General features: G+C 33.4%; 1 protein-coding gene across 1 annotated transcript in view; it reads right to left on the bottom strand.

Annotated features, from left to right (window-relative positions):
• Window positions 1-21,763, bottom strand: part of LOC120512088 (contactin-associated protein-like 4) — a 199,951-nt gene that overhangs the window by 145,033 nt on the left and 33,155 nt on the right. The window contains exon 2 of the mRNA XM_039730013.1: window positions 10,937-11,047. Coding sequence (XP_039585947.1) covers window positions 10,937-11,047 — 111 coding nt within the window. The remainder of the gene's footprint in view (window positions 1-10,936; window positions 11,048-21,763) is intronic.

Below are 21,763 nucleotides of genomic sequence, written 5' to 3'. Positions count from 1 at the left end.
AAGGAGAAAAATCTCAATTATTTAAAAAAAAAAAAAAAACATATTAATTTTTCCAGTTCTTTTTCATTCCCAATCAACTCTGATCTTATTTGATTTAAGGTACTTTGCAATATTTAGGCTCCTGAATTCAAGATTAATACATCCTTTGCTGCAGTTCACATTTTGTGGCTCTTTTTTGTTTGTTTATTTTTGAGCTTAATTAAAAACATCAATGGCTTTATAAATGGGCTTAAATTGTAGTCATCCTGTTTCAGAATTAAAGACATACAATAACCACAAACAAAGGGTTCTGCTTGCCAGATGTAAATCTGTTATGCTTCTCAACAATAGCAAAAGTGAAGATTCCACTTCATCCCTTCATTCTATATTTAGAAACCAGGTGCACTTCAACATGAGGAAGCTTAATCCCTTTTAAAATGTTAGAAGTTGAAATATCAAGGCTTTCTGTAAACTGATTTATCAGTGAGCTCTTGCCAGTGTGTTTTTACCAATTTACGCTTTAGAGTCAATAGATGCTTCTGATTTCCCATCAGAAAGTCATTCATCTTTCTATAGGCCAAAGATCCAATATTAAAGGGTGACTTCAGTTGCTTTGTATCTAAGAATAAAGAGCAAAATTTTACTTATCACTCAAAAAACAAGTAAACTATAATGCTGAAAAAAATTTGATAGCATCTACTCATGCATTTTCTTAATGTTTTTATTCAATTATTAAAATTATTCTAACACTCTCTTTTAAACATTCAGAATTTTCAATTGAATTTCACAGTATTATGGAAGTAAACAGCAATCATCTGAAATGATGCTAAAAGCTGTATTGCATCTCTGTTAACATTTCCACCTTTGTGTGTCTCTTCTTGCAGCTCACAACACCGCAAATGTCAGTTGTATATATTTTTAAATCAATGCCTGATCAATTAATTATGTACTTAAAATGCAATCTACATTTCAAAATTGTATTAGCTATACATGTAGTATCCTACTGGCACAACATATTCAGTAATATATCTATTTTGTTACATTTGAGAAATTTTAAAGGAGACCATTTCAATTTATCAACAAAAAACCAAATCATTAAATGGGGAATAATATTTTCCCTATTGCATTACCCACCATTCTTGGCCCCTATTAAGCAAAACATGTTTTTCAGTCTTCAGAGTACTTCTTTTTTTTAATTGAACATTGCAGCAAAATACTAGCCTAGCAAAGATGTAAATAATTTAACTAAGTCTTTTCCATTTTTCTGAACATTTGGTTTCTAATTTTTTTAAGAATAATTTTTCACAAAATTCCCAGATAATGGACTCAAAATTCTGCTTTGAAATTCAGATCTTAAAAAGTCTTGTAGATGCTTATTGAACTTTCAGGTTAATTATAATATTTTGAGAAGCAATAATTAATTCTGAATACAATAAATTGCCTGTTCTGAGACATACTGGTCAATGTAGGCAACAACTTAATAATTTGAATTTTACTTTGGGTTTTTATTTTGGTATTTCCTTTAAACCAACTTCCTTAAACAGTATTTATTTAAGGTTATATTTCTCTTTGCTTATCTTTCATCCCAAAACAGGGGAAATTAGCCTTTTGGCAATGATATTGTGAAATATACTCATAACAATGTAAAATTACCACAAATTGCAAAACATATTTTATTTTTCTGTTCCTTTGCAGGTCATACTATTTGTTTATAATGACCTCTTAATGTTGTCATGCAAATGGTACAAGGAATAATCTATGAGCAAGACATCCTACAATCCATGCATGTTTCAGTCAGACAGCAACCTTAGCATGAATTGATACACAGGTATCTGATAATAGCACCATTTCTATTCAAATTACTTCTCTACTCAAGGATTATAGAAGACCTCAGCCAGAAAGTATGATAAATTCATTACAAACACTGGGTTTGACCTCAAAGTGTTTGCAGATCTGATTTTTGCAATTACTATAATTGCATACATGCAATTCTAGCATGTTAAGACCCTGGAAAATAAAACACCCAAATCACCTTCTGGAAAAAGTTTGAACTGAAACATGTGCACAAATATATAGGGAACCCTTCCTTTTCTTACTAGACACATTCATGATGAGCTTAATGCACAGCTGTATTTCAGTTCTCAAACAGAATGAAAGCCATTCTAATATGTAGAATAAATGACTTCTTAAAATGGAGAAATTTTTACCCCCCAAAACAAACAACCCCATAAGCAACTCACTGGGTAAAAACAAAAAATATAATGTTCTTATTCTTAAGACAAACAAAACAGCAGTAGTGCTGGTAGTCTAGATAAGTTCATATACTATATAAAGGACGATGATTTTTTATACCCTAAGATACTGAAGGCTGAGCAGCTTAATTTACTGATGACCTTTTAGTTTCATTTACCATGGTTCATAAACTATAATCTACAATTACCAATATGACACCAGGAAGATACCACAACAACAGAAAAAACATAAAACAAATTATTGAAATTCTAGAATCCTCATGACACTGTAATTTAGGTCCCTAGTATTTTAAAACTGAAGAAACTTACAAAATCATACAAAGGAGCTGGCATGCCATGTTCAGAGAAATTTTAAAACCCATTCATGAAGGCTTTTTGGAGGATCCACATGTTCATAAATTATTTAATAGCAGAAAATTACTAATAGAAATATCTTCAATCCTGCAAATGATAGAAATACCACTTTAAATATTATTTTATGATGGATTATAACGTATTGATTCTTAAATGGTGTTATTATATAAACTAAAATTTGACAGAATTCTTTATTTTGATAAATAATAAGAAAGGAAGTGAAGAGTCAGGCAAAAAAGTCTCCAAAAATGGGTACTTCCATAAGAGACTTAAAAATATAAAAATTTCTACTGAATTCATCCAAATCAGTTCTGCCCATGCTACCACGCTATTGATCATCACACCACAAAATAAAAAACCACACAAATTAAAAGTACATTAGCACTTCTATTTTTGCATAAACATCCAGCTGATGTAGTTATTTGACCTTTTTCTACTGCTCTAAGCCATTGGGAGGAGTTTTGCAAACAAAACTTGAGAGTGAAGGAAATCATAAAGTTAAGTACACAAAGTTGTCTTGCAATTTAATACAGCCAAAGCTGAACCACTATAATTTTATGTGATATTTGTACCAGAAGCAATGAGTAGAATTAATTCCAACATGGAACAGGATGTTAGTGTGTTGTTTTATTCTTCTCTGTAGAGCTCAAATCTTTGTTATACATTCATTCAATTATTACATCAAAATAATTTGTTACAACCTCTCTGGTTAGCAGTTGAGGTACTGCAACAGGGAAATTTATTGAAGGATGATGGATAGCCTTCACTGAAAATCTGAAGAAAGTAGAGCAGCAAGTAGATTTTTGGTTTATTTTACTTTCATTTTCATGACCTAGCACTATTTTCTCTGTCTAACTTTTTATATGCAAGGTGGTAACTGAAAATTATTCTTCTGGAACATAAATTACTCCTGTTTTGGAATATAAGACTGCTAGACAGAGACTGCTGTTTTTCATCTGGCCCCAAGAGCAGTGAAATTTATTCAAAACAGCTAAGTAATAGAAATTCATTGCTAATTTCACTTAGCAATTGCTAAGTCCAGAGCAGGAGCAGTTTGTAACAGAAAGTTTAAAAATGTGAATGAAAAAGGTATTATGTGTACCAAAATACATTTTTCTAACCTAGTGCAATTATCGAATACATCTGTGTGCTTCACTTATTATTATTCTACCTTTGAAAATAAAATCCTGTTGATGAACAGAAATCAAAAATCTGAGACAAGTCAAAGTCACGTTTCACCAGAAAATTCTACTTTATATATTCGCCAACTAAATGAGGCTGATACTTTCTACAGACCTGTTTCGAGACTGTCTGATGTACTTTCAGCTCTTATCTCTTATCTGAAGTAGCTTAGTTCATGATTTTCTGTCTCTTTGAGATACCTAAAGATGCAGATTATAATGTCATATATAAATGTAACATAATTTCATAAAGATTATAACAATATTTATATGCATTATCTGCCTATATGACACTGAGGGAAAGAGTGACAAGGATATTCATGAGAATAATACCATTTTGCAAATCTTTGAGATAAGTCTAGGAATCCTGACTTCTCCATTCAGCCAATGGAGTATGGCACTAACACTGCAGTATGACCAGGATGATGAAAGGGAAAAAAACCCATGTCTCCTATGCAAGAAAGCTGTTCCTTAAGAAGCTGAGGAAATCTATCATAAATGAGATGTCAAAAGACAGATGCCTTGTACAGGTAACGTCTCAGAACTTTTTGTAGGGATGTAGTAGGAAGAATATTTTCTATTTTTATAGCATTCTCCTTTAAAACTGAAAATGTCATAATTCCCTAGAAATCAGAATTTATGACACTCAGCCTTATTTTGCACTACAGCTGAAATTAGTTATTATTTCATGACATAGAATTTTTATTTTTTTTTTAAATTCAGGAAATTTTCCAAAATCTGAATAATTCCCTAGAAATCAGAATTTATGACACTCAGCCTTATTTTGCACTACAGCTGAAATTAGTTATTATTTCATGACATAGAATTTTTTTTTTTTTAATTCAGGAAATTTTCCAAAATCTGGTTTTATCCCATTTAGCAGTTGTTTTTTAGGCTTTTTAGAAAAAAATATTTAAGCTCCTTTACCCTTGGCCCAAACATACAAGGGAAAAAAGAAGAAAATCAGATGCATCCTCGCTTATGATTTATTTTTCCATCCCTCAAAAATTAAAGGAGGCATGATCTTAAACTCTTTCTTACTGCAAAGCAATCCTAGGAGTTAAATTCTGTTTTGACACTCTAAAGGACATCATAATGATTCAAATTTTGGATAAAATTCAGCCTTTGTCTAAGATTTTATGAGTATATTTAGAACTATCTAAACCCAGAAAAGAACCCAGCTATATCCAGGTTTCTATTTTGTATTCTACTAATTTTTTAAAAAAAAAAGGACAGTAGACATGGGCTGTAGCAAACTTTATCTTTGAAGTCAGTTTTCATTTCACCTTATTCTCAAGCCTGTTCAAGGTTCCTTGTAAGAGTATGTGAATACTGTAGTTCAACACAAGTTTTTAGAAAACTGTTTTTTTATTTAACTGTTGACTTAACGCTTAACTGTTGACTTGATGTTTTATTTAACGACCGATTGCTAGAATTCATTTATCCATTTTGACCTATTTAGTGTGAGTTCTCAAAAATTCTTCTATTCCCATAGCTATATTTCATGTAGAAAAAGAGTCCCAAACAATTTCAAGAATATAGTACCGTTATTAACATTTTTTACTTCTTCTGTGCATTTCACCATGGATTTTGCTATTCCAATGATGAAACATATGAAATAGCTGGCTGAAACCTCTTTTTATGCTTTGTTACGCTTAAATGAATTTTGATGACAAGTCTGGAATTAGGTTTCTTGAAAAAACTGTACAAATATTCCAGTTCCTCATAAATGTTCATGAAAGCACACAATGGGCTGCAAATATTTAATATATTTGTGAATCTTTGATCCTATTTACTCATTCTGCTTAAGTCCAATTTAGTTCCTTTCTTCTTTCTCTTCCTTTCTTTGTCACTTTTTTTCTGACCCTCACATCCTTTTGCAGTATTAGAATCACACCATATACACATATGAACAGAAGATATAGCAAAACAAAAGCAGCATAAATTCAAATCTTGACATTAATGCAATAATCTGCTTCAAATTCTACCTTCATAAGGCTGATATACTCCTGAGAATTTTTTTTTAATTGTGTACATGCAACATATGCATGAGCAACACCATATGCAGCTTTCCTATGCGCCTATACAATTTTTTTTAAGGTGTCTAATACCCTTATTAAAAACATCTTCTGCAGAAGACATGAAGCTGTAAAATGGCATTAAAAACAATTTTGTAATTAATATGCTGAGAGATCCATGGTAATGTTCTTACTGAAAGATATAATTATTGTAATAGCTACAGGAAAGAAGCCAACCAAAGAAAACCAGATTCATTTCTTCCTCAGAAACTGCATGGTCCTGGAGTTTCACTGGACAACAGAACATTATTTGGTCCTTTTTGAAGAAATCACTGTAGAAGTTCTTATTGTTTTTTGTTTAAAAGCAAAAGACTGAGATTGTTACTTTTGCCTTTTTCCTACATTAAAAGGTAAGTCATAAAAATGTGTTATGATGTTAGATAGTTCAACTTAGATTTGGTTTTATTTATAAAAACATAATGATTAACATCAGACTTGATCTTTTATTGTTCTAGTTTCCTTTTCTTATTCCTTGTATTAAAGTAAAATATCAGCTTTAATGAATTTTATTTGCATACTGCTGAAATGGAGGGAGTAAGCTTCTCCTAATTATTCTTTTGTGACATACAATCCCAGCTGCAATTAAATTGTTTTCATTTTTGCCATTTTTTAATTGTTAGCATTACATTATGAAGGTTAAACTTCTTCTTATAAAAATTGATGAAAATTGACTTTCTTTTTGTGTAAGAAATGTTTTTTTTTCTTTAACTGTTCTTGATGTATAACTGTTGACTTGATGTTTTCTTTAACTACTGATTTCTAGAATTCATTTATCCATTTTGACCTACTTAGTTTGAGTTCTGAAAAAGTGATTAAAGTATTCTGTTTTATAAAAAGAAAAATAAGTATGGAGTTTACAATACCATACTGAATAAACGATCCTTTAAATATTCTTTGTAACAAAAAGAATGTGGTAAAGCGTAGGATATTCAGTGTAATGGTAAGGTAAAGGTAATGAAAAAGACAAAGAAGTTCCACATATATACCAGAGTGGGGGAAAAATAGATCTGCTGTTAAGGCATTCAAAACTTCAGGCTGCTTTTGAAAAACTGGCAGGGTAAGCTGACAGCATAATTAAAATACATGGGTTTCTTCTTACTTCAGGGAAAGAGAAAGCTGTAAGCCAGTTTTTTTGGCTACTTAACAACTTCTATATTCAATTTCCTTCTGTCATATTTTGATCAATTAATTGTGTGTGAATATGGGGCAAGATAATCACAGCCAAATCCATATCCAGCTTATTTAGCTGTCCAAATATTAAGGTTGTTCCAGTGGTATGTTCACTCTTGTAGATCAAATCTTTTTCCTGAAAGATTTTAGAAGTTCCTTAATTCAAAAGAAGGCCTGTGTTCTTGCGTATAAAGGCTCATGGTATGGTGATTCATAGTGCAATTAATGCATCTTTTCCAAGGGTATTGGAATAGTGAATTAGAAAGTGTGCACAACCAGCTTGACAGTGCAATGCAGACAAAACTAGAAAATGCTGAGCTCAACAATGACACAACCTTCTCTCCATGTGGTAAAGGGCTTTTTCACATATCATGGCTGGGAGGCAATACACCAAGAATTTGCAAATAGAGCGAACCCTCTGTTGTGCCAGACTTCAACTGAGTACTCATCATGTAAATTATTGGCAATGAGTGGACAGAAACACATCCTTGATGGTCCTGGTTAAGTATTGGCATTTAAATTCCTATCACTGTCCTGGACAGACATGCTCTGAATGCTTTTTCCCTTCTTTTGGGATGCCTCGGTTCACCCTGCAAATAGGTGTACTTTACCTTTGTTCTTTTTTCCTTCTTGTTTCATTTACTCTCTTGTGGCTAGATATGTAAAAACAGAACACCTTGCTGAACATTTTTTGTGTCACCTATTCCCATTGGCATAGGAAAACAGCCTAGAATTTCAACGAGACTTTCAGCATCCAGAATTTTAGTACACAGCTCAGTGGTAAAGTATAAAGCTATATAGAAAATAAGAACGTCTTTTTTTCTGTTTGCTTATGCACCAATTTGTTTGTATTTTTTTGGGTTTTGTTTGCTTTGGTTTGTTTTGGTTTGGGTACTTTTTTGCTAGAGAAGAAGGGGGATTGCTAATTTATTTCAATTCCCTGATTAATCTCAGCCACAGCTTTGCAGAATACAGTTCCTCTTTAATAAGTATGACCTCTGCTCTTTCCTCTAAATACTTTACAACTCACCCTGTTAAAGTGTTTATTCATATTATATATTTAGGTATATTTATATTGTATATTCAGGCATATTGATTACATATTTCTTCATAATTACTTTGCCATGATTATTCACTATTTCACCACTCTTGATGTCATTATGCATTTCATCATAAATGATTTGTGCTTTCTTCTATATAATAAACAAAAATATTGAACAAAGCTGGCCTTAGAGTTTCCTTTGGAATTCTCTGATAGCACCTCTATATAGTAATGATAAATGCATTGTGAGATCCATCAGCTAGATCTTAATACATTTAGTTTGTACTGCACTGATATGGTGCTATTATTTAAAATTAAAAATTCATACAAAATTAGGACAAAAGTCAAACTCTACTTATATTAAATCTCTGCATTTTATGTCTTCTAACTTCAAATAGTTAAACTAGGGGTTTAAAATTTTATTTTTCCATTAAAAATATTTAACTGCTATTAGTGATTGAGGTTTTTTTACTTAGTTCTTTCTACTTAATTTTTCTATCTAATTTTCCATTATTGCAAGCAAAGCTGATGTCAGAGTAACTACTTTAGCAGTTAGCAGAACTGTTCATTAGCTGTGCTTGAGTATTGAGTATCTGAAAACTTCAGGGAATCAGCGAACTAGTAATAATTAAAACTCTGAAGAACATATAATGAGTTATTTCTGGATGTTATCACTTTCCCTAACTGCTAATGGACTGGAAATATTTTTTGTTATCAAGGAGTTCAACCACATTATCTTTTTGCTTTACAGAGAGAAAGCTGAAACATATTCTCACTTAGCTGTTTTAATAATCATTCGCTGCTGTTATCATTTTTACGACGTCTTCACATAAAGTACATGCGGTACTTTTATTTTTTAGGCGTAATTTTTCTTTCCTCCTTTAACTTTTCCTATTGATCTTCTACATTTAGTAAACACAAATCTACATGGTTAAAGAACCATTTCAGTGCAACTTCTCACATTTCTGATAAATTTCCTGCTATTTTTTAATTTTCCATTGCCAGTTGAAATAGTGTAGGTGTATATGCATATTCAGTTTATTTATTTTTTGATGAAGGACAACATTTTGGCTCCCATGTAATCTCTGTAAAAATATTCAACTTTTTTCTGTCTAAAATACATTCAATTTTCCCTAACTTTGGCATTTTAAGAACCAAGCATATTATTGTATTAAAACAACAATCTGCTTGTCCTAAATGAATGTTAGGAGGTCACAATTGCTCCCAGCCACCAACTTTGGCTGAAAAAAAGAGATGTTTTTATTCAAAGTAGAGAATGATCCATATTAAATGCAAACCCACTTTCAGCTATCACACAATTTTTTTAAAAACTCTAATGATGTGTTCATTGCTTCCATAAAATCACTGGCAGCACACACCGTATTTTCCTAATAAGAGATGTTTTTTCCAGTCTGTATGGTTTAGCAATCATTTCTCGTGTGCCTAAATGTTTATAACCATGTATGCATAACCATGTATGCATAACCATGTATTTATAATTAGTAGCTTTTTTTCATCCAAATAAAGCTTTCACGTGTATATACCTACAAATATAATCAAGTTTTACACAGGAAGTTCACAAAAAAGAGTTAAACACAAACTCAGAGTAAAGTGTATTCCTGGTTCCATAGCATATACTGAGTCTCTACTGAAAAATAAAAAAATAAAATATAAGTTAAAACTAATTTAATTAAGATTAATTTACTGAAGAAATTTCCATCTCACCTCATCTGCACCATTCCATAAAGTTATGTCTGAATGAACAAAAAAATATGTAGCCAAACAATCTGGCCATATTATTAAACAATGACAAATGAATAAGACATTCAAACCTATATTCTCTTCAGTTCCATGAACCTGAGGTACACAGAATGAGAAGTCATAATCTTCTAATTAACTACCTGCTGTTTTGTATCTACATGAGTTCAAATGAGACCAGATGTAAGGTTACAAGCATTTCTAATGTATGCACACAGTACAGGGCAAAGCCAAGCAAATTATAAATTTAAAAAATGCATTTTAACATGGCACAAACAACTTCATAGCACACAAAGAGAGCCAAATGGAAAAACCTTTCAAACATATATTTTTAGGGAAGACCAATATGAAAATGCTAATTTTGGTGATAATACAGGTGTTATTTAAAATTCTAAGAGCATATATTACTTCAAAATAAGGAAATTCCTTCCAGGATATATAATTTCTGTTGATATCACAACTTTATTCAAAACAAAAGCTCATGCTTATACTGCATATTAGGTTAATAAAACAGATTGGGATAGTCCTTCTTCATTATAGTGTTTCTGTCTATGAGACATTGCAAATAATCCAGTCTATCACGGAGGTTCAATGACAGAAATTATTTTGGCAGGACGAAATACTATTAAGATTTATTTTAGATACCTCTCAATTAAATAATGCAAAATATAACAATAGACTACATGAGGGAAATTGTATGTATTTGAACTCTTTAAGTAACCGTAACCATCACTAATATTGTGGCTGAATTATTAAGAATTAGATTTTGACCTAGGACACAATATTTCAGTGAAGATTCCTAGGACAGTGCCTTTCATACAGTTCGTTCATCAGATTCCTCATTGGTAATAACTAAATAGAAGTCAGTATCCACAGATGCTGCCTCTCCACAGATGCTGCTTCCACAGAGCAGCTCCAGCCACTGAGGGCTCATGTTGTCAGACAGCTTACCACAGTGTGAGAAGTTGAGAGTCATAACTTCCTTGACCTGAGACTACAGTGTTGTTCATGGCTGGTACACAAATACCAGACAAAAATTATTTGAAACAGTAACATATGCTCTTGAATATCTAAACTGCTTTCATTTCAACCCAGAATTAACAATTGACCAATAAAACTCACCCTCTCTTCGATTAAGCCTCGCAAATCCAGGGCTGTGACTGCTAGACAGCTCTGATGAGCTACTGAATGATGACTGAGGCAAAGCAGACACCAGCTGATCATCACAATTATCTGCCAATGAAAAAATATCACATTCAGGTTAATCCGACAGAACTGCTTACTGGAACTGTAACAGAATCAACTCTGTATCGGAGAGCAGCATGTCTCTAAATATTTCCCCTTGCTGTATTATGTGTAGAAGTATCAGTACTGAGGTACAGGTTTTGGGGTTTTTTTACCCAATATTTCATGAGACTACCAGACAATAATTTGTCATATTCTTTAACCAGCTGGTTTTACCCACTTCTAACTTAATTTCTGAGATCAAACCAAGAAATGGTTCACTGTCCACTCACTACGATTTACATGAATATCAAGTGACATTTTCAATTCTCTGTTGTAGCACTAACCTACAACCTCACCATATGCTTTTATTTACTTTTGACCTGATGTCAGCACAGGTCTTTGCAACCACTTTTAATGTGCAATCACATTTAATACAGTTGTTTCTAAAAAAAAATTATAAAGCCAAGCAAACTGAATGAAATTAAATAAAAAAGTAATCTCATCCCTTTTAAGCACAGGAAACATGACAAAATGGAAAAATTTTTGCTTTCCAAATGGTATATGCATTTGATGCAGACACAGCAAAATAATCATCACCTCACAATTATTAGTATGCAAGTCCTAACATCATACAGAATAAAACCTGAACGTTTCAGAAAAAGAAGACTTAACTGCAGTTCACAATCAATTGTGCAGGAACAAGCAAACGCTAATCAATACCGTAGCTTTAATGCCTCTCCAGCTGAATTACTATACAGGATATGTGTTCATTCTCCATTTAAATTTGAAATGTATCAATTGAGAATCAATACCTGATCTAGTTCAGCTGAAAGAAAATTAAGCTTAAAAAACTCAAGTGCAGCAAGTCCTTCCCTAACTACACTGGGGCTGGCATCAGTTCTTTAGAGAAAGAGGAAATTATGTCAAATTTTAGTCTTTATGAAGTGTTTCTTTTCAGGACAATCACCTTCTTTGGATGCAACTAATAACTGACAAGTCATAGGTGAATTTTTTTACTTCCAACTCTTCTATTTGTCTACCAGGATTCACAGTCAAAACCCATAAATATTAATGAATACAATATCTTTTCCTTACCTTAATTAATAATTAAGTGTTTCTGCTAAGTAATTATAGATATTTCTTATTAACCACACTTTAATATGAATGTCCCAAGGGGATTTTTGATCACATTAAAAAAAAATTTGGTTTTACTACTCTTTAATTTAGTTCTTTAAAGAAAATGCTTTCTAATGGAAAGGCCCAGTAGTGGCCTTGACTGTTGAGAGTTAGAAGTTCTCTCCTGAATCCCATAAATAATATCCATTCACAACAAACAATAGGTTTTAATTGCTCTTGATGAAGGCACAAATGCCATATTCTACCAAGATCAGAGTACTTCTCTCATGAAAAAAAAAGGAATAAAATTGTACTTATTTTCAGAACTTTATTTCCTGTTTCAGGTTTACACAATAAACAAGGCAAAAAAATTATCCTACTCTTCAGTGTCTAACTATATTCACTTCATTATCCACAGATTAGATTTACAATGGTGAAAGAAGCCGTTTTACTTGGGACAAAATGTCCAACTGGTAAGCACAAAAAAGAAAAAAAAAAGAAATTCTTATGAGTAAATGCACTGCATTGGCAAGTCTCAGAAAAGGATCTCATTAGTGAAAGATTTCTTTACAGCACAGAAAATAGAAAGACCTTATTAGTCATAAATTGCATTAGAAAGAGAAGAATATGACGATGCTGTGCTTCACACAGAGAGGTACAGTGCTGATTCAAGGGAACACTTCAAGTGTCACTGATCCCTTTTCTACTGCCAAAGCCTACATTGTAAATCTAGATACCTAGATGAATATTAAGAGGAGAAAATAAAAAGCATTTTTACTCCAATCTATCTGTATGATATACAATCACAGACCCACAGAATCACAGAACAGCTTGAGTTGGAAAGGACCTTTAAAGGTCATCTAGTCCAACCCCCTGCCATAAGCTGGGACACCTGCACTAGACCAGATTGCCCAGAGCCCCATCCAACCTGATCTACAATGTTTCTGAGTGTGCAGCATCCACAGCCTCTCAGAGCAAACAGCTCTAGTGTTTTACCACCCTCATCATAAAAAATGTCTTCCTTGTAACTCATCTAAATCTACCCTCTTTTGTTTCAAAACTATTTTCCCTTGTTCTATTGCTACAGACTTTCTTATTAAGTACTGGAAGTACAATAAGGTGTCTGTGGCAGCTTCTCTTCTCCAGACTGAACAATCCCAACTCTCTCAGCCTTTCCTTATAGAAGAGCTTCTGCTTCATCCCTCTGAACATTTTTTTCAGCCCTCATCTGGACCTGCCCCACAGGCCTATGTCTTCCCTGTGCTCAAAATTGCAGTTACTTGCAGCAGAATGTCTCATCCTTCTCAAATGCCTCATATTTTAAATATTGATCTTCTGGTGAGAGGTGGCATGTGTTATGAAATGAATCATCAGAAATGAGAGCATGCCATTAATACATAGAAGCACTAGTAGATAAACAACAGCAGGCACACTACTTTTAAAGCACCCCTGGGTATAACTCTTCACAAATTTCAATTCAAAATAAACCAAAAAAAAGCTACATTTCCGCTGGATGGATGATACATCTGCCTTTGTAATGTTAGCTTCTGCTAAATACATTTTTCACTTTTTTTCTTTTTAATGTACATGTTGGAAAGGAATCAAGGGTACTGAATTATTCTACCCAGATAGTCTAATACATGTGTATTTGTGAAACACACATATTGCTTAGAGATATTCCCTGAAGAATTATATGAACACTTAGCATTTATCATATAATAGTTTATGTCAAACTTGATTTATAATAGAAAGGCACATAAAATTTTGAATATTAAAAAGAGGTATTACCCAAAATCCAACAGTCCATGATAGGGCTTTTTGCCTTTTGCACAATATGAGAAAAGAGCAATCAGTCACAAATAGATATACACTGAATAATTATACATTTCTTTTACAACAGCCACTACGCTTTATTTCAGGAAAATGACTTCATATGAACTTCTGCTTTATTGTTTAACCCATGTAGCTTAAAACATATTCTTTGGCAACTTCCATTGTGCAATTTAACTCAAAATTTAGTATGAATTCCAGAGTGAAATCAAAACACTTTGTAGAAATTGTCAAGAACCAGATGGTCATTATGAACTTGCTTCTCAATGTAAATAAAAACAAATGAAAGAATAGTCTCTACAGGGTGACAATTCTGCATGCTTTCATTTACATTGGAAGACATTCTAGACGATGGAAACACTGTTTGAATTCAGCACTTTCTCACATGCTAACACTGAATTCAGTCATTTCTCTTGGACAGCTTTCCACTGTTCAACAGAACACATCTCGCTGCTGAAGGCAATGTAGGGCTTTCTAGATATTTCACACAGCTTTTTCTAGGCTAAAGGAATACTTAAGTAGACCATTTAACATGATATTTAAAATAAGGCATTTTAGTTAAGAGTTATCCATCATACAGCATTTATTACATTTTTTGTGATAAACATTATATATTGTTTAAAAAAAACCAATACATAAGAATTCCAAAAGCATAAAGAAGCCTTAGGTTTCTTTAATATGCACAAAAATCTGGTAACAAGGCTTTGTGAAATAAAAAATATATAAACAAAACATATTATCTGTTATTCAAGAAAAGCTATTCCAGTTACATAAAGCATGCTGTTCCATATACTGTAATTCTACTGTGAGTTTAATCAAATTTAAAAAGCAACTGAGGCATTTTAAAGGAATCAAGCTCATAAGTGATGCATGAATAAAGTATGCCTATCATTTCTCTTCCAGTCCAAACAATATCCCATTATGCATACTCAGAGTAAGCCAAGAAATTTGTAATACACAGATACTATAAATTACATAGATCATGCCATATGAACTTCAACAAAGGAGTTCAAATAGGACATCACCCTATAATAATAACAGTTGCAATAGCAATATTAGCCAGTTATCATTACTATGTTTATAACATTATGGTTAAACAAATAAATTTTGTTTCTTCCACCATAGCTGTTTACTGAAATAAAAATTGTAATAAAAATAGCAGAATACTGTGACAACCTGAGATTTATTTATTCAGAATACATAGGTGTATATTTTAATTTCCATGTACTGAAAAAAACCTGATATCATTTACAGACATAAACCTTCTCTTTTCTGTGAAAACTTAAAAAATATATGGCACTGATTTTACTTTGAAAGGAACAATTTATTTGTCTGAATTATCAGCTAGGTTCACAATAATGACTAACAGATTTTAATGCTTTTCAATTTGAGTGCAAATTTACTCCAAATAAGCAAATGTCAACATACAGTACCTAGCCACTACAAGTTAATGTGAAAAATTATACTCTGTTCATAACTATCTAAAAAGTACATTGTCACATTGACTTTACTAATGACATATCTTAACTTAAACTAAAACATCCCAACCCAAGTGCATACACAAATTAACATATTGCATTTTCACTTATTTTACTTTTTAATGAAATTATTTTCAGCTATTATATTGTTGCATGCACCCTTTTTTTTCTTAAAATTCAATTTACTCCAAACTCCCTCAAACAACAAGAACTACCAACTCCTTAATTAACTATTAAACTTCTCATAAGGCAGAACAGAAGTAGCATAGAAGGGAAAAAAAAGATTATGATGTTTGACTTCTCTAGAAGACTTCTTTTCATAAAACTGAAGAACTCTATCAAGTTATTTAGTTTTATGAAGGACTCAAAGAAAATATTGGGTACCTAAAGAGCAAAGCAACAATTTAACATTAAACAAAAAAAACCTCAAACAATTGTTCCAGTAAACCACATGAAAACAAAAGAAGAGTAAAAAAAAAAAAAACAACAAATCAAAGAAAGTTTTGCAATTTTTTCTCAAGTAGAGAAAATGAAATACCTAATCATCAGACAAGCAGAACAGCTAAAATCAACTAGAAATACAGTCTAGTGGAACAGAATAGAAGAGGCAACAGCTCTGGGAGTCTCTGAGAAGTGTAATAGTGTTCATCTTTCCCATGCAGGTAAGCCCTAAATAGGATCAATTTTGCTATCAAATTTTACTAAATTAATGTCTGTGATGATAAAATTCATAAAAAGGAATGAGGCTCACAACAACAACGCACATGTCATACTGTAGCAACAAGTCTAGTGCTTGCTAGACTTAAAAGAGGTGCCCCAAAATCTGCCTCCAACAGGTATTTATTAAATCTTTGGTTCTGTCATGTGCACTTCAAAGTTTCTTTTTCCAACACTGTGAAGACCAAATATTCTCTAGCCTGTCTACTCTTTTCAACAAAAGAGACTTTATTTTCCCCAGGAGTGAGCACCTATGTCATTTTACCTAATAGAATTTTTAAGTATGTTAATTGTGGTAATTCAATCTTTGGTCAGTGTGCGGGCTTGTAATTAGTTCCAAAAGATTCACTGAATTTAATGAGATTCCTATGACATAGATGAAAAGAGATTTCCTCTCTCCTTGTTTTCCTGAAAGGTATTGACCATTATGCTGGTCCCAGTCTTAGTGAAATCTTCATCAGTAAGAGAAATTAGGAGAAGTCGACAGATTTACAGACCAAAAGACCTTCACAGTTTCAGACCTTCTAGCTACACAATATGCAATGTCACTGAAGATGAACCCAGCCTGCCATTACTGCTGCCCCTGCTATATGCTTATGCTTGCATTTGCTTCCTGGGCAGGAATTATTATCCTTGTTCAGAGAGCCTAAGAACTTTATCACAGGTCTACTGCTGGCTATTTGTAGCTAGTAGCTTAAAAAAAACTCACTAGGAAAGTTGCACAGTTTCATTCATGCCTTTTGATAGCCACCAGGGTTTTCTATTCTTCAGCTCAGTTTACAGAGCATATTAGGCATTTCCACATAATTACATTTCAACTGCATGTAGCAGCCAAATGAGTTCATAATGCCTTACTTCACTGAGGTTTTCTGCTGTTTACTTATTTGAAAGATGCTAACTTTTCAAGCTGAAATTTTATTTTTGAGTAGCTCAGGTTGGTTTTCTTGATTTATTTTTTACTTAAACACAAGTTTTCATTAATAGATTTCACTTATTTCCTGGAGGCAGTGGAGAGACAAGGCAGGGAGCTGACTGCCCATGACAAAAAAAAAAGCAGGTTTCAGGATTTTGAAATAGTTTCTCTGCAAATGTAAAGACTTTATCAAGGAGATAACCCATGTGGCAGGGCTGATGATTTTCTTGAACTTGAAACAAAGTCTTCCCGTTTTCTGACTGTCTTTTCCAGATAGCAGCTAACACAAATTCAGCACAGAATTCTGACACTTAGCAGTCCATTGTTCCTTTTATATTCACATCAGGCATGTGATTTTAACAAAATACATTAAATGCTATATTTTCTTCATTTCAAGGAGCCATTCCTTTTTACAACTGCAGCTATTTCATGCCAACAAGAAATCAAGAACCTCTAATGAGTACAAAAAGCCAAATTTCCTCTGTGTTCACAGAAAACCTTGTGGCTCTCCGGACACATGAAAGATTTTTGTGACTGAACACAGAGAACTTAAAATGACAAACCAGAAGGAACAAGATAAACACTGCAGTAATATAGATCAGAATTTAATTATACAGGAATGGAAGGTATACAAAAAATGTCTCCCTGCAGACACTTGCAAAGATTCACACCTTGCAATATATCTTCAATTGCTGGCATGGTTGTTATATAGCTGGAAATTAGGTTTTCCTTAGGTTTTTATTTATTTATTTTTGCTTTATTTTTATCTGATTACATGATATTATCATTCCATATATTAGGGAAAGAGAGCATGAAAACCACAAAGAGTTCTGAAAATCCATGAGCAAGTGAAATAAAGGACTTCCTTGTTCTTAGTACTCAGAAACCAGCCATAAGTCAGAAACCCCTCTTCTACTAACTGACACTAAAGACAGCCAAATTAACTCACTCCTGATTCTCTTAGTCTTTTTCAGAAATCTTCAGACAGTGATTCAATGCAAGGCAAATACTATCACTAAAACTTAACTCTTAATTCCAACTACCATTTGAAACCAGAAAAGTTCTTATAAATTCCAAGATGATTATATAAAGACTGCATTTTTTCATATATTCCAATTACACTTTTTTATTTGTGAATTCAGTAGTGAAAAAGCATACAATCCAATAAAAATTAGACTAGGACAAATTAGATCTGAGAAGTGATGGGAGAAATGGATGACTTCCAGTTAAGATCTTATTCACTTTGAAGAAATAAGAAAAAATTTATTAATTAAGCAAATATGCTTCAGTAACACTTCTAGAACAACTTATTCAGGATGTACTCCACAGTAAATCAAGTAGAAGGGCTTCTACTAGATGGGCAAGTTTTGTGTCTTTTCACTTAAAGGCCTACTTCTTCTCAAAAAAAAGTCAGAATGGTAAAATTAGGATAAACACTTTCCAAAACATCACAGAATCAGAGTTTTGTGGGTTCTTATTGGCCTTATTTGGTGTAAACTCAAAATAATTTTTTAATTAATATTTTTATTTCTGAAATATCATGAATTTTCATTGAGTTTTGGTGGGGATCTTAGCAACTTGTACTACAGGTTCAAAAAAGCTTTTAGTATAAAGAGAGTAATAAATTAAATGTTAGTAAGTATGATCTTATGGGTAAATAATTTAATTCAGTAAGTCTAATGGAGTTTTTTCTGAGAAAAGCTATGAAAGACTAATGCACTTTATAATGCCAGTTGGAAGTTTCTCAAGCACACGTGGTAGAAAAGACAAGGTTTTTAGAGAGAATGAAAACGGATACATATATTGTAAGGGAGTTCAAAAAAATACTTACAATTTATAATTTAAATATTTCATATTGATCAAAAGCACATAAACTTTACCATCAGCATTCATTTTTTTCCAATGTCATTGTGCAATATATGAAAACTAATTGTGTAGCACCATGAAATGTTCATTCTCATGAGGTACGTCTGTAACTTTCATGCTGGTTGATTAAATTTTCACCATCTTAGTGCTATGTCATAATGTTTTTTAAATTTGGAATATTTTATTAGAAATAAATTCATTTCATCTAGAATAACATAATCATATATATGTTAACAGATAACATATATGTTTCTCGAGATCAGTAAAAGCCTCTTCACCACAAGAGAGGATATTTTACACACCTTGTTACCAGAAGTACACAGAAATCTTTTTCTTTTTCTAAACCAGCAGATGCAGAGTGACTTCACACAAAAGGGGGAAAGAACTGATTGTTTGGTTTGATGAAAGCTTTGACTGTGATTTAATTACATCAAACTTTGCTCATATGTAGGGGGTTTCACTTAATTACACTTCACTCAAACAAAAACTTCCCATTCTTAAAAATAAAAACAGTTCCCCTCTACCAAAAAGGAAAAAAATAAAAATAAAAAAATAAAAAGAGTAAGATTTCACAGGGACACATAAATGAAATTCAGTGCCTAAAAAACCAAAAATTCCAAAAACTCCCCTCATTTAATCCATTACTCTGGGAACAGGCTCCTCATGATCACTTACTTCCGAAGGCATGAAAGGCATGGGGACTAGTTCTGCTCTGCCTGAAAGTATTTGACAAGCAATGAAACTCAAGACGCGCAAGAATGCTGAGGGCAGCACAGATAAAATCCTTGTTATCGCAGTGTAGGAAAAGAGGATAAAAGTGGATGCACTTACTCATTTCAGGATTAAAAGGGTCAATATACCAGCTCCTTACAGACTGTAAAAATTGTCCCAGTAATTAATACCAACACATATAATGTGTAACAGTATTTTACAGCTGTATATTCCATTTAAAAATTTAAATATCTTTACTGCTAGGGAATAATATTTTTTCAGATCTAAGATTTTCAGATCTAAGACATGATTTAAAGTTTACCTTCAGCTGTAAACCTTTGGATCTTGCTGTCTTGTCTCAATACAAAGGAAATAATCTCCTTTCTTCACTATCAGCTGTACTATTTCAAGTGAAAGTTTATATCAAGGGTGATAAAATTACCTCAAGAATTCTTAAATAAAACAAATTATTTCAGTCTTATCTAGCAAGCCTTATTTTCCACACCCTGTATCACTTTGAACAGTCAGCATTTGCAGCTTTTTCTTGAAGGAAAGGTACTAGCAGAAAAACTGGTAGCAGAACTCAATCCTCTGGGCTGAAAGCAAATTTTCATTGATTACTTTCATGAAATACAAATACCATATTTGTCAAACTTGCTTCTCAAGGCACAGGATGCTGTTCCATGAAACACAGGGTATGCCTCCAGCCATCCTGTGGTTGTCTCCACCATTGTGAGCATGTAGCTCTTGCTTGGTAGATCTGCAGGAGTGTGATGTAATCAACCCACCAGGCCTTTCCTTGTTTGTATTTTACCTGAGTTGAGTCAGTTGCTTAGAGCATGATGCTAACAATGCCAAGGTTGGAGGATTTGATCCCTCTATGGACCATTCATTTAAGAGTTGAAGTCCTTACAGAAGTGATCCTTACAGGTCCCTTCCAACTCTGAATATTCAGTCATTTTGTGACCACTGTCTAGCATACCACAGAGGCTTTTCTTGGCCTGCTTGATCCCAGCACATTTACAGATAACCTGGGGGATACTAATGGAGGGTAAGACCACCCCTTGATCACAAGGCCATCTGGGTGTTGCATCTCTTCCCTGATGACCTGAGGCATCATGGGCACACCAAGTCAGAAGTAATTCCCCTTATGTTGCCAAATCCTCCTGAGACATTTTAATCTTGGATGCTCAATCCACCTGTCCATTGTTGTGATGTTCTTCAGCAGCCCAACTCTTGGGCACATGTGCATCTCAAGATGAACTTTTACAGCCAACTTCTCTGTCCAGGCAGTGACATCTTGCCACAGTTCAGCAGCTCAGGTGGGTTTGTCTCTGCATTCCCAACTGGTCTTTTTCCTTCCTTCCAGCCACCTCCACAGAGCATTTGACACCATCCACAGTCAGAGTACTCTCAGTACAGAGAAGTATTTCTCTTTCAGCAATATCTAAGGCTAAGCTTTCAGCTCTGACTTGATCCACCTTGTCCCTCAATAGCTTTTGTGACTCATCATGTAGGGCATCCATTTTTTATGTATCCCTACAGATGGCAAGAACTATAAGTTCAGAGCATGTATCGCTTTTCATTTTCAGGTAGCTGATTATACTGTGGGGTCTCCTCAGTGTATGTCATCTTCCCCTCCTCTGATTATGATGATGGTCCCAAATTTTTGCCTTCAGGCCAGTTAGTGATGACTTCTAAGATCCCTGGAATATTAGGGTTTCCTATTTGAGCTTGCTGTGTGAACAGCATAACCCACTTACTTCACATTACATCAGTGTCATGATGTGTGGAAGGGACTTTGAACATCCACCCAGCACCAGCACTCAAGCTGCCAGGAGAAGCTATGCTTCAGTGGAAATAATTTTTGAAGCATTTTGAATGACTTCATAAGCTGCCATTATTCCTTTTTCATTTGGGGTGTAACAGGCCTCAGATCTTTTACATCCACAACTCCAGAACCCCAGGAATCATCCCTGAGTCTCCCTGGAAAATTTTTATCAGTCTCCAGACAGGAGAATTCCCTCCAACTGCAGTGTAGAGCGCATTTTTGTATCTTGTCCCTTCTGACCGGCTCAAGGGCTATGATAT

Source organism: Passer montanus, unplaced genomic scaffold (assembly GCF_014805655.1).
Source record: "Passer montanus isolate IOZ18808 unplaced genomic scaffold, ASM1480565v1 scaffold7, whole genome shotgun sequence".
Classification (NCBI taxonomy): Eukaryota; Metazoa; Chordata; class Aves; order Passeriformes; family Passeridae; genus Passer; species Passer montanus.
This window is presented reverse-complemented; position numbering and strand designations above follow the sequence as displayed.